Source organism: Gymnodraco acuticeps, unplaced genomic scaffold (genome assembly GCF_902827175.1).
Source record: "Gymnodraco acuticeps unplaced genomic scaffold, fGymAcu1.1, whole genome shotgun sequence".
Lineage (NCBI taxonomy): Eukaryota > Metazoa > Chordata > Actinopteri > Perciformes > Bathydraconidae > Gymnodraco > Gymnodraco acuticeps.
This window is the reverse complement of record NW_022991584.1, coordinates 857,610-867,713: the sequence shown is the minus strand read 5'-3', so window position 1 is coordinate 867,713 and position 10,104 is coordinate 857,610. Positions and strand designations below refer to the sequence as shown.

The following is a 10,104-nucleotide window of genomic DNA, read 5'->3' as shown; positions in this document are numbered from 1 at the left end:
AATCAAGACTGACACTAATAACAGCAAAGTGACTTCATAACATAGATTTTTTATCACTATGATTTCTGATTACACTATGACGTTTAAAGCAACATCATCAGCAGCTATTGATAATTAATTAAACAGATGTCTGCTGGTGTTGATTTTACTGGGTATAAATCAGTTGCTACAGAGAAAGCCCATCATTAAAAGCAGTTTATACACAATGTCCATTAAAGCTGCGTACAAAAAAACATTTGTATTCGCCACTTAGTACCAGTGAGTGAATTGACCCAAGCAAGCCTGTTTTTCAGGTTTCAGGCTCGAAAATGACATTCCCAGAACAAATATCTTCCCTTCTAAAAGGGTTAAATTAATAATCTTTTTTCTCAAAGTAATGATAAACCTGTGAGTTGGATGTAGAAAAGTCAGAATCAATATAGATGTTTTTTATTTTAAAGAAAATTCAGATTGAACATGGTAAAAAACTGTAAATTATAGTGTCCGTCCAAAACATATTTTGTACTTATAGTGAAAATGAACCTTGGATGATGGGTTAGTAGACTAAACGCTTTATGAATCCAAAGTAGAACATATAATAAGTACCCTGTATAAAGATTGATGCAAAACAAGTGATATTTGACCTTTTTAGACAGATTTAGCATAAAAAACCTCTTCTGGGGCCATTTGGGTGGATTTTCCTTATCTCTGGCCCCCCTTGCTCGATTTTGACATGTGACATCTCTTTCTGACCGTTAGAGCCAATAGAATCGAAGGGAAATCGTCCCGCACACACTCATGTTAAAAAAGGTTGCGTCTCTTTGCGTATTCAATCTTGCTACAGAGTGTAGGAATATTCCTGCTCTGATATTTGAAAACGGAATTGCAGTTTTATTGCTTATAGATTATCAGAACATTTCAAAGGGGACACAGTCATATTTGATATTGACCTATGGATTAACTACATCATCGTTTTTATCGTGTTAATGCCATTGAAGACCAGTTTTGACCAGACAAAACCAAGGTAAGCCATGTTAGCGTTTTAGGCTACCTAGCGCCACATGTTTTGATGTACGTTTTTGTTGATAACGTCGCGAGTTTGTATCTTTCAGTGTTGAGGTGGGCACCGTTAGATTCTGTGTCTTTACGATCATAAACGATGTGTTGGATGTGCAGCTAAGATAAGTAATAAGGGAGCTAGGAGTGATTTTTGGTGCAGTAATAGGTTAGCATTTTTCGCTCGGGGCTAATTCAGAGGGTCAGTGTCAGCATTGTGTGTTTTTTTTGAAGAAAATAAAATGAAAAAGATCAGTTAAATGAGTTTTTTCCCGTTATATGGATATAAAATATTCATAGTTTATTTAATATTAAGTTTCCTTAGACGTTGTTTCCTGCAAATGACGCGATTTCGGCCCCGCAACCGGGTCCATGGGGCTTAAGAGGTTAAATGCTTTTTGATAAATGACTGTGGTGAGGCTTGACAAACATGCCCAGTTGGCACCATGAAGCCTAAATGTAGTTTTTTACAGAACTAGAACCGAACAAAAATTCAGGCTTTGAGGATATTAAATAAAAATTACAAAAAATATATTTTACAGGTACATTTTTACAATACCCTTTAATTAGTTTTGAGTATATTCTGTGTAAAAAGCCTTGACTATGGCACCAAGTTACCAAAATCCGATAAGATGACTTTCCTACATTACTTTTGACCTCGTTTTCCTTTTGTATGAAATCAACAGTAAGAATAGTCTAGTAACTAATAATATATTGTTATTTGTTGTTTGTATAATGTTGTGCACATCAGTAGGGAAGCTCATTATTCCTTCAGTCAAGGCTAGGAGGTATTTAAGTAGTAACATAGCGCCACCATGTGGCCTCACACACAGTTTCTCTCACACTCAGACAGCAGACACCAACAGGAACAACAGCAACTGTTTCTGTGAGCAAGGTTTAGCATTCCTTAGAGCTTTTATGGGTTATCAAATATGTTTGTATAATATTTGCAATGCATTGGTCGTGTGTGGTGTGCAGAGTCTTGTGAAAATAGCAGGAAGATGATTTTTCTCTGCAGAGCCTCTTTGAGAGTGCAACAGTTCCCTCAGGCAGCAATGCAAATTGATATGGCACAGTCACAGTACAGAAAGCTGCTTTCAGGATATATTTTGCAGTTTATACAAGCCTACAGAATAGCTTTTACATTATTATTCAAATAAAAACAAAGAATTTGGTTTCCAATAGCAATTTTTCCTAATAACAAGGAGACCATGTTTGCTAGTGGAGAGTATAAAGATGTAAAGAACGGCTTGGCGGCTGTAATAGGATCAGCACCCCTCATTCTCCCACTCACATCAGCCTTCATTACGACTGGCTTTGAGCAGGATTATTGTGCCTGGAGGTGATGCTTATTTACTGTAGGTGCCCATGTGTGGAGTTTTGCAGATGCATGTAATGTATGTGCATTCAATTCAATTCAATGCACATACATTAATTGTTCTGTTTAAGTTATAAAGTTTAATTATCCGTCCATGTCAAAATCTGGTTATTCCTTGAATTGCATAAGCTTTATCACCATGAAATGCAATACACTACATATTTCCCAATCACTTGATGTTAGGTTGTTTTGTGTTTATGTTGCACATATTGCTTAGTATGTTTACATCTATATTGCATATATTGTGTCTCTTTTACCAATAATTTCATTACCGCCTTCCTATTCATCTGCCTTCCATCCCTCAGTCATGTTGAATCCTATTAGCAGTGGATTATAGGACTAAGATGTCTACACTGAGAGGGAGAGAGAGGGGCACAGAAGTAGAGCATGAGGCACACACAGTGAGTGAGAGAGAGAGATACCGGAGATACACAAAAAAAGGAGAAGGAAATGTAGAAAACCCCTCAGCCTGAAATGGGCTGGGAATGGGGTAGAAGTTGGTCTTTTACTGGGGTGAGTCACTGCTATTTAATAAAAAAATGTAAAACTAAGAAAAAAAGATTTCTGCAGAAGGCAATGCTAAATGTTGTCATGATATCTGTGCATGCATTTATGCTAATGAGCGACTTAGAAAGTAAGAATAGTTTGGCTTTGAAGAGCAGGATACATGTGCAAACTTCCGTGTGTGTGTGTGCGCGCGTGTGTGTGTGCGCGCGTGTGTGTGTGTTCATTGAGTTACCTGAGGACAATCTTTAGTAATGTGATAGACCGTGGGGAGTAATCCCACTTTGCTAATTGCATGTGTAAGAGACTGTGTATGCAGTAAATATTCTGAGCATGATACACTGATTTTCTCAGTTTCCAGCAGAGCCTCATAAGGTGGAGCACACACTCCTGTGTCCCGTCCTCGTTCTAACTAAAAAGGCCGGGACGAACTAACCAGGCGGCAGAAATGTCCCCCCTGTCCCTCACCCTCTCCCCCGGTTGGAGCCTGTGCTCTGCTCTCTGTATCCTCACCCTGTTGCTCCCCGAGGCCCGAGCAAACAGCCTGAACACGACCAATCAGCGCAATGGAGGGGGATCCCAGTGCGGAGAGTACACTAACCAGGTAATTACTGTAAACATCCGGAATACAAGCCAATGTAATCTCAACGAGCTGTTTCCTCCTCTTACTAGAGACGTGTCTGATCTCTGAAACAGCAACTCAACTCTCTGCTGGTTTCAGAAAATATACATAAAGTCTGAATATAGTGCCAGACAGTTTAAGTACTTATACAACTAAAAAATAGTATTGAGGGAAAGTACAGATAATATCAGCAAAACAATACTCAAGACTAACCAAAGTGAATTTCTCGCTAAATGTGGTCCCAGTAAACAATATATTATTACATATTACATTTTGTAATGTATGTATTGTAGCATTTTACCAAAGTATTTGGTCAAAATGCAGCTATTTAGTGCATTATTTTGGTTGTGTGGGCCACGCCCCCTCCAATGTGTCACAAGAAAATTCTGAGGAGTGTTGAGATAACAAATGCAGTTGGAAAAAATATATATATATTGCTAGACCAACTATTTTCATAGTTTGATTATTTTTTGTGATATTTTGAACAAGTTTACCTTGAACAGCTGTTTAAAAGATTAGGATCATATTGTAGTTGTTAGATGTTGAGATCATTTGAACTCTTTACATTTTATTGAAAGAATTGCATTAAAATGTATTTTTACAAGGTGAACATAACTAGAAAACTGACAACTAACATCAACTGGACTGCAGAATGATGTCATTTGATGCTCCATGATCAACTGCCAAAAACCAGAAACATCCATGTCCTTATTGTGGTTATATTTATAAAAATCTACTGTCATATTTGAATTCATTCAAGGATAAGTTTACGGATAACATTGTGGATAGGAATGTATGTTTAAGCCAATAAGTACCCAATCTACTGACTTAATTAATATAATACAATATAACCATTAAAAACAACTTTTTGCAGATTTGCAGCATTGCACATGTACACACATTGAATTTAACAGAACAAATTGAAAATATTCCAAAAGAAAAATGTATTGTAGCAAATGTTGTTATAACATCTAATTATAATTCATGTGCAATAGAAAGTGTTTGATTTTTGAAGTGTTCTCTATGCTTGAGTCTGTTTTTAAGGACATGAGATAGAAAGTAAAAACTCTGCTTATGGCAAGAAACTGACTCGTGGTGAATTTATTGATTTGCCAGAGTAAAAATTCCAGTCACAGCTAGGCTACCTGAGGCTGTAGTTAAATTATATATCACTAGATATTTTTGACACCGTTGAGCAACAGCAGGTCTGGAAGTTCTCACTGTTTTGTCATGGAACAGGTGATGGAGGATGGGATGTGCCGGCTGGTGGCCACGCTGCCACAGCTGGAGGGACAGAAGTGCCCGGACATGTTTCGCTGCACAGATGAGGTCTCCTTCTGGCTGCATGAGAATGAGGAGAGGAAGCAGCAGATTGTGACGCTGAAGGAGACCATTTCTGAGCTGCAGGAGGAGCTGAGGAACCACCGGCACCGCATCAGAGTCCTCGAGCTGCATGTGAGATCTCCATATGGACTTAGCAGCCCTGGGTCAACTATCAGCAACAATCCTCTGAACTGCTTTCGGTTCCTCTTTAGTCCACATGCAGCTCACCGGATGTTAAACAATGTGACTGCTCCTTTTTAAAGACAAGTGATATAACTTTTTTACACATTTTGAAGAATTCTGCTCTTTAAATCTCTTCTGGCATTGAATATCTATTCAGAGCCAGACTTTTAGTTAAATATTAACTTATTATTATGTATTTCATCTGCTCAGGGCCTTTTTGCTAAATATTTGTCTTAAAAAGTCTTAAACATGGTTTGATACTTTACTTAGCGGTCAACTTTTATGAAACTTTACCTAACTTTCTTTAAAAATCCACTCCTGCTCTGTGTTTTAGCACAGGAGACACAGTAGTTGCTTACAGTTCTGCAGAGTAACATGGTGCCTGGTCATGGAGCTGGCTCCCCCCCAGCATGTCCTTGACCTTAGTCACTAACAGGATTAGCCTGCTACTCTTCCACGTGTTGCGTCTCAGGCAGTGAGCCTACACAAACAGAGGCTGTCAGCTGGACCGCTCAGTGGCAAAAGGTGGACGTTGGACAGGGTTCATGAGAACGGGGCCGTGGAGAGAGGGATCCAGCAGGGTTTGTAGTAATGGGAGTTAGTGTTATCCTCCATGTCAAGGCTAGGAATAGACCACATACTGTGTGTCTGGCTTTACGTTTTAGAAGAGAGGGCTCGTCCTTTTTGTGCTGAGAGCACCCGGAGACCTGCAGGTTTTAGTTTGAATGTGCTCACTTTACAGATGTAGGCCCCTAGTACTAAATTAAAGGCTTTGTTCATGGTAAGTTAAAGGCATATTTCACCTTCATAAGTATCACTTGAAAATAAATAAATCACAAGGTGTAACTTTGAATTCTTGGAGAAAATGTCCTAGCATGCCTCGAGCTAAAATGAATAATTCAAATATTCTGTACACTTTTTTAAAAGTGTCCTTACCCAGATCTCAGTTAATGCCTATATGTTGTGTGTTGTTATGAGAGCGGGCTTTTGTGATTGAGTATTTTCATGTATGTTGTCAGGGTGGAGAGAGGAGCCCCACAAATTCCTCCTTAGAGGAGCGTTTTCATGAGTTGGAGCATCACTTTTCTGAAACCAACACCCTGCTGCACCTACAGGGCACTCTGATCCTAGACCTCCAGGTACACCCATCACAAGAAGCCACAAAAAACATCATAACTTATTTTGCACTGGGTGTTTTTTGATGGCTTCATTTCTTTTTAGAACCAGCTGCATAACCTGACACTTTTGGTGGATGATGTTAAAAAAAGCCCCGGGTGCTTGGTCAACATGGTCCGCCCCAACCCGCTGATGAGTGCCCAACAACCTCCTCAGACAGGTACACTTCAGAAGCAAACAGTGCGTGCAGTCTCACGTGCTGTGACCCCCAGCAGAGGGCGCCAATGTCCCCTTGTGGATTTACTCCTACCAAATCGTATCTCACACTGTGTTCCCTCAGAGTATCAGCATGTGAGCAACTGTCCAATAGACTGTGCTTCCATCTACTACAATGGAGTGAGGAGATCAGGGCTCTACACAGTAGTCCCATTCCTTGCCGGCGTACCTGTGCAGGTCTATTGTGATATGGACACAGATGGTGAGTCATAATTACAATCACATGAGTAGAACGTTCTATTGAAGATGTTTATTTTTAGCTGAACTTCAAGATTTTCCCACCAGATGTTGTCAAGCACAAACAAGTATTTCTCATTTCACAAGATGTAATACAAAATAATAACCCATCATACGTGGCATTAGTCCTGCAAACATAAGTCAATTATTTAAGTAAAAAGGCAGACGCTATTTTGAAGTTCACTATTGTCACCCGGATGCTATTGACATCCGGGCATACATTTGATAATGTTTTGAATCTATAGGTAATGCTATTTGCACCCGGGTGAAAATACTCAACAATACTATTTGCACCCGGGGTGTACTACATTGGCTATTTGCACCCTGCATATATTACATTATTACAGTGAGAAACCAACACAATGTATGTCATTTATCCTAACTGTTACATGTGTATCCTTCAAACCAAAGATGTAATGTCTCTGAAAAGATGTCTTCAACTCCCATTCGGACATTACTTGTTTTGCCGCGCTTTGTTGCATTATGCAACGAGGGGAGGGGAGAAAGGGGGTTTGGTGTAAATAGCCGAATACCTGTTGCTATTTTCACCCGGGTACAAATAGACGCTCCGGGGGGGAAATCCTGTACACAGCCTTCCTCATAAGAGATTTCCTGATTTCAGTTTTTTTGTATCAACTTAAATAGAAAGTCTTTTGGTTTCTAATGAACAAAACAAGGCATTTATGAACATTACCCTGATAGTGAGAAATGGCACATGCCCACATCCTGCCAACTCCAATGCTATACAAACAAAACAAAACAAATTGAAGCAGAACAAATAATAGACAATACGATATACATCTAGTAATATACCTACTTTTTGCCTCAGGTGGGGGCTGGACTGTGATCCAGCGGCGCATTGACGGCTCATTGAGCTTTGACCGCAGCTGGAGGGACTACAGGGACGGTTTTGGTGACCTGCACTCAGAGTTCTGGCTGGGAAACAACCACATACATGACCTGAGCACCCAGGGAGACTACAGCCTCCGCATCGAGCTGGAGGACTGGAGCAACAGACACAAACATGCCCTCTACCAGAGCTTCAGGTTAGCGGCATACAAGTGCACAAACACGCACAACCATCTCTTGCATAATGTCCCTACTCCATCATTGTGTGTTTGTGCGTGCAGTGTGGAAGATGAGGAGCATCTGTACCGTCTCCATGTGTCAGGCTTCAGTGGGACAGTGCAGGACTCTTTCAGCTGGTACCACGACAAGCAGGGCTTCAGCACCCCCGACAGTGGCAACATCTGTGCAGAGATCTCCCACGGCGGCTGGTGGTACAACCAGTGCTTCTACGCCAACCTAAATGGCGTCTACTACAGGGTGAGTGTACAAAGATCACCCCAAACATTATGCTTTTAATGTCATCGGAGTGTTTACTACTTCCTGTTCCTGCAGGGAGGCGTTTACACTCCTAAAGGCCTGGGGCCACTGGGTCCTGATGGGATCGTTTGGTACTCCTGGAAAGACTCTGACTATTACTCCCTACGCAAAGTCAGCATGATGATCCGACCTCACTCTTTCAGAGCACGTTTGTCACCATGACCCACCGTGGCCATGACAACAGAGAGGAGAGAAGAGCAACCCCGGAAATAATGTCTGCAGAGCCATCTCACCAGGGATGTTTTTATTGACAGAGCTCATCATGAAGGAACTGAATGCCACTCATGTCAACAAAGAAGGACCTCTCTTCTGTTACCTCTGAACTACTCTACCTAAAGATCTGGCTCTATTTCCTCAAAACTGTTTTTCTGCTGCGTATTTTTGCAAACACAAACTTTATACTCTGGAGTTCTGTAATGTTCCTGGACATTTCTCATTGAGTCAATGTGGAGTGAGTTCTTCCTTATTTTCTACTTCTATTTTGTACTTTAGTTTGATACTTTAACACTTGACAAACTCTTATCAATACAGTTTAAAATGGTACATTTGTACGATGTGTTGACAGAGGAGGCATGTGCAGCTGGCAAGACGACCATGTTTATTGAAGGATCTGCAGTTGTATGATTATCCAACTGTAGTCATTTTAAATTGCAGCCAACTATAAGCTATATCTATTGTGTAAACTGTTATTGAAATAAAAAGGGTTTGAATACTTTAACAGGTGAAAGGACACTGAATTACATTAGATATAATAACCCTTTGATATAAGTGCTACTGTCTAACAGTATAGTCAGGCAGAGAAGATGTATGAGGACTGTGTAAACATACATACTGTATTGATGGTACAATAAACACTATATGTGTATATACAAAATGCAGTATTGGATGGTCCTTTTACTTTAGTATTTTCTTTGTAGGCCACATCTTTACTTCTACATCACTACAATGCAGAGACACATTTGTACATTTTATTTCGCTACATTTGTCTGACAGCTCTAAGTACTTTACAGACTATTTTTTCTGCACACAAAACATATAAAGGGCTACTAAAATATGATCATTTGTTATAAATTAAACTACTTGTAGTAAATACAGCTGTTACAATTAGAAGATTACTCAACTTGTGGATTGACAAAAAGTTCATTTGCAACCATTTAAATAACCTAAAGTCATTTTCATTGTTGCTTTGCTTATCATAATTTTAAGGTTTGTAATAATTTGTAAACCAAATTATGTATCCATTAATGAACAGAATATTGTGCAATAAAAGTTCAAATGAATATATTTACTTTGGTAAATAATTGCTCACTTCCTTACTGACAGAATGTGACGCAAGTGACACAATTGAATATATAAAAAAGTGTTTTTTGTCTACAAGAGCACTCAAACAGTGGGGACATTTCTGATATGTGGAAATAAGAGATAACTCTAATCATACAGTACACACAGTGCTGTTTATCCGTGGCATCCAGTGAGTGTTACTTACATTCAAATGACTCCAGGCATGGGTCTCCAGAGACCTTTTGCCTATTGGCAGGTTTCTGCTAATTTAGCGGGCATGTGTTGAGCAGAGGTCAAATGTGAGCTGAAGGATACAGGAAGAAAACTGCAGGTCAGTTCATTTTAAACTGGTAAATATAAAACAAAAATAATAAAAGGTATTACAAGATTGTACACACTCAGTATGAGAGTATTTGTCTTATTGCTCCAAGCTTAGAAGCCCTAAACAGCTAAACACATACACAACAAATATTGAGAATGCATGTACTGTGTGGTGCATGAAATCCCACATTATGTGGCCTCAACATCCAGCTGCACCTGATGGGGGCAGAGAGCTGTACGTGGGGTAAAAGGACTCTTTCACTTGCCCAACTACAAGAGTGCACAAACACACTCTTTGACCCTTCACACAGGCTGCCGACTCATTCTCATTCCTATCCATCTCTACGCAAGAAGCTGCTAAAGCGAATAAGGGCTTCACTGTGAGTTATTCAGAGTGTGTGTGGTGTGCAGAGAACAAGACAAGGTTCCTTTCAAAAACACA

General features: G+C 39.8%; 1 protein-coding gene across 3 annotated transcripts; it reads left to right on the top strand.

Moving 5' to 3' along the window:
* Positions 1 to 942: 942 nt before the first annotated feature.
* Positions 943 to 8,934, top strand: si:ch211-203k16.3 (angiopoietin-related protein 7). 3 transcript variants are annotated; one of them, XM_034197682.1, is made up of 9 exons: positions 943 to 1,003; positions 3,272 to 3,521; positions 4,779 to 4,994; positions 6,065 to 6,184; positions 6,267 to 6,381; positions 6,502 to 6,639; positions 7,504 to 7,720; positions 7,805 to 8,000; positions 8,076 to 8,934. In XM_034197682.1, exons 2-9 carry the CDS (start codon positions 3,366 to 3,368, stop codon positions 8,220 to 8,222), a joined length of 1,305 nt encoding a protein of 434 aa, XP_034053573.1. In that variant the 5' UTR covers positions 943 to 1,003; positions 3,272 to 3,365; the 3' UTR covers positions 8,223 to 8,934. The 3 variants fall into 3 exon arrangements, with proteins under 3 accessions (XP_034053573.1, XP_034053572.1, XP_034053571.1); XM_034197681.1 differs by having other exon boundaries at positions 7,504 to 8,000; positions 8,204 to 8,934; XM_034197680.1 differs by having other exon boundaries at positions 7,504 to 8,000.
* Positions 8,935 to 10,104: the final 1,170 nt, after the last annotated feature.

What these genes read in the sequence shown, in the direction of transcription:
- si:ch211-203k16.3 (XM_034197680.1), top strand. Translation starts at nt 3,366, where the DNA reads ATGTCCCCCCTGTCCCTCACCCTCTCCCCCGGTTGGAGCCTGTGCTCT. An exon ending in GCGGAGAGTACACTAACCAG is followed by an intron (nt 3,522 to 4,778) that starts GTAATTACTGTA and finishes GTCATGGAACAG; the next exon opens with GTGATGGAGGATGGGATGTG. An exon ending in CTCTGATCCTAGACCTCCAG is followed by an intron (nt 6,185 to 6,266) that starts GTACACCCATCA and finishes ATTTCTTTTTAG; the next exon opens with AACCAGCTGCATAACCTGAC.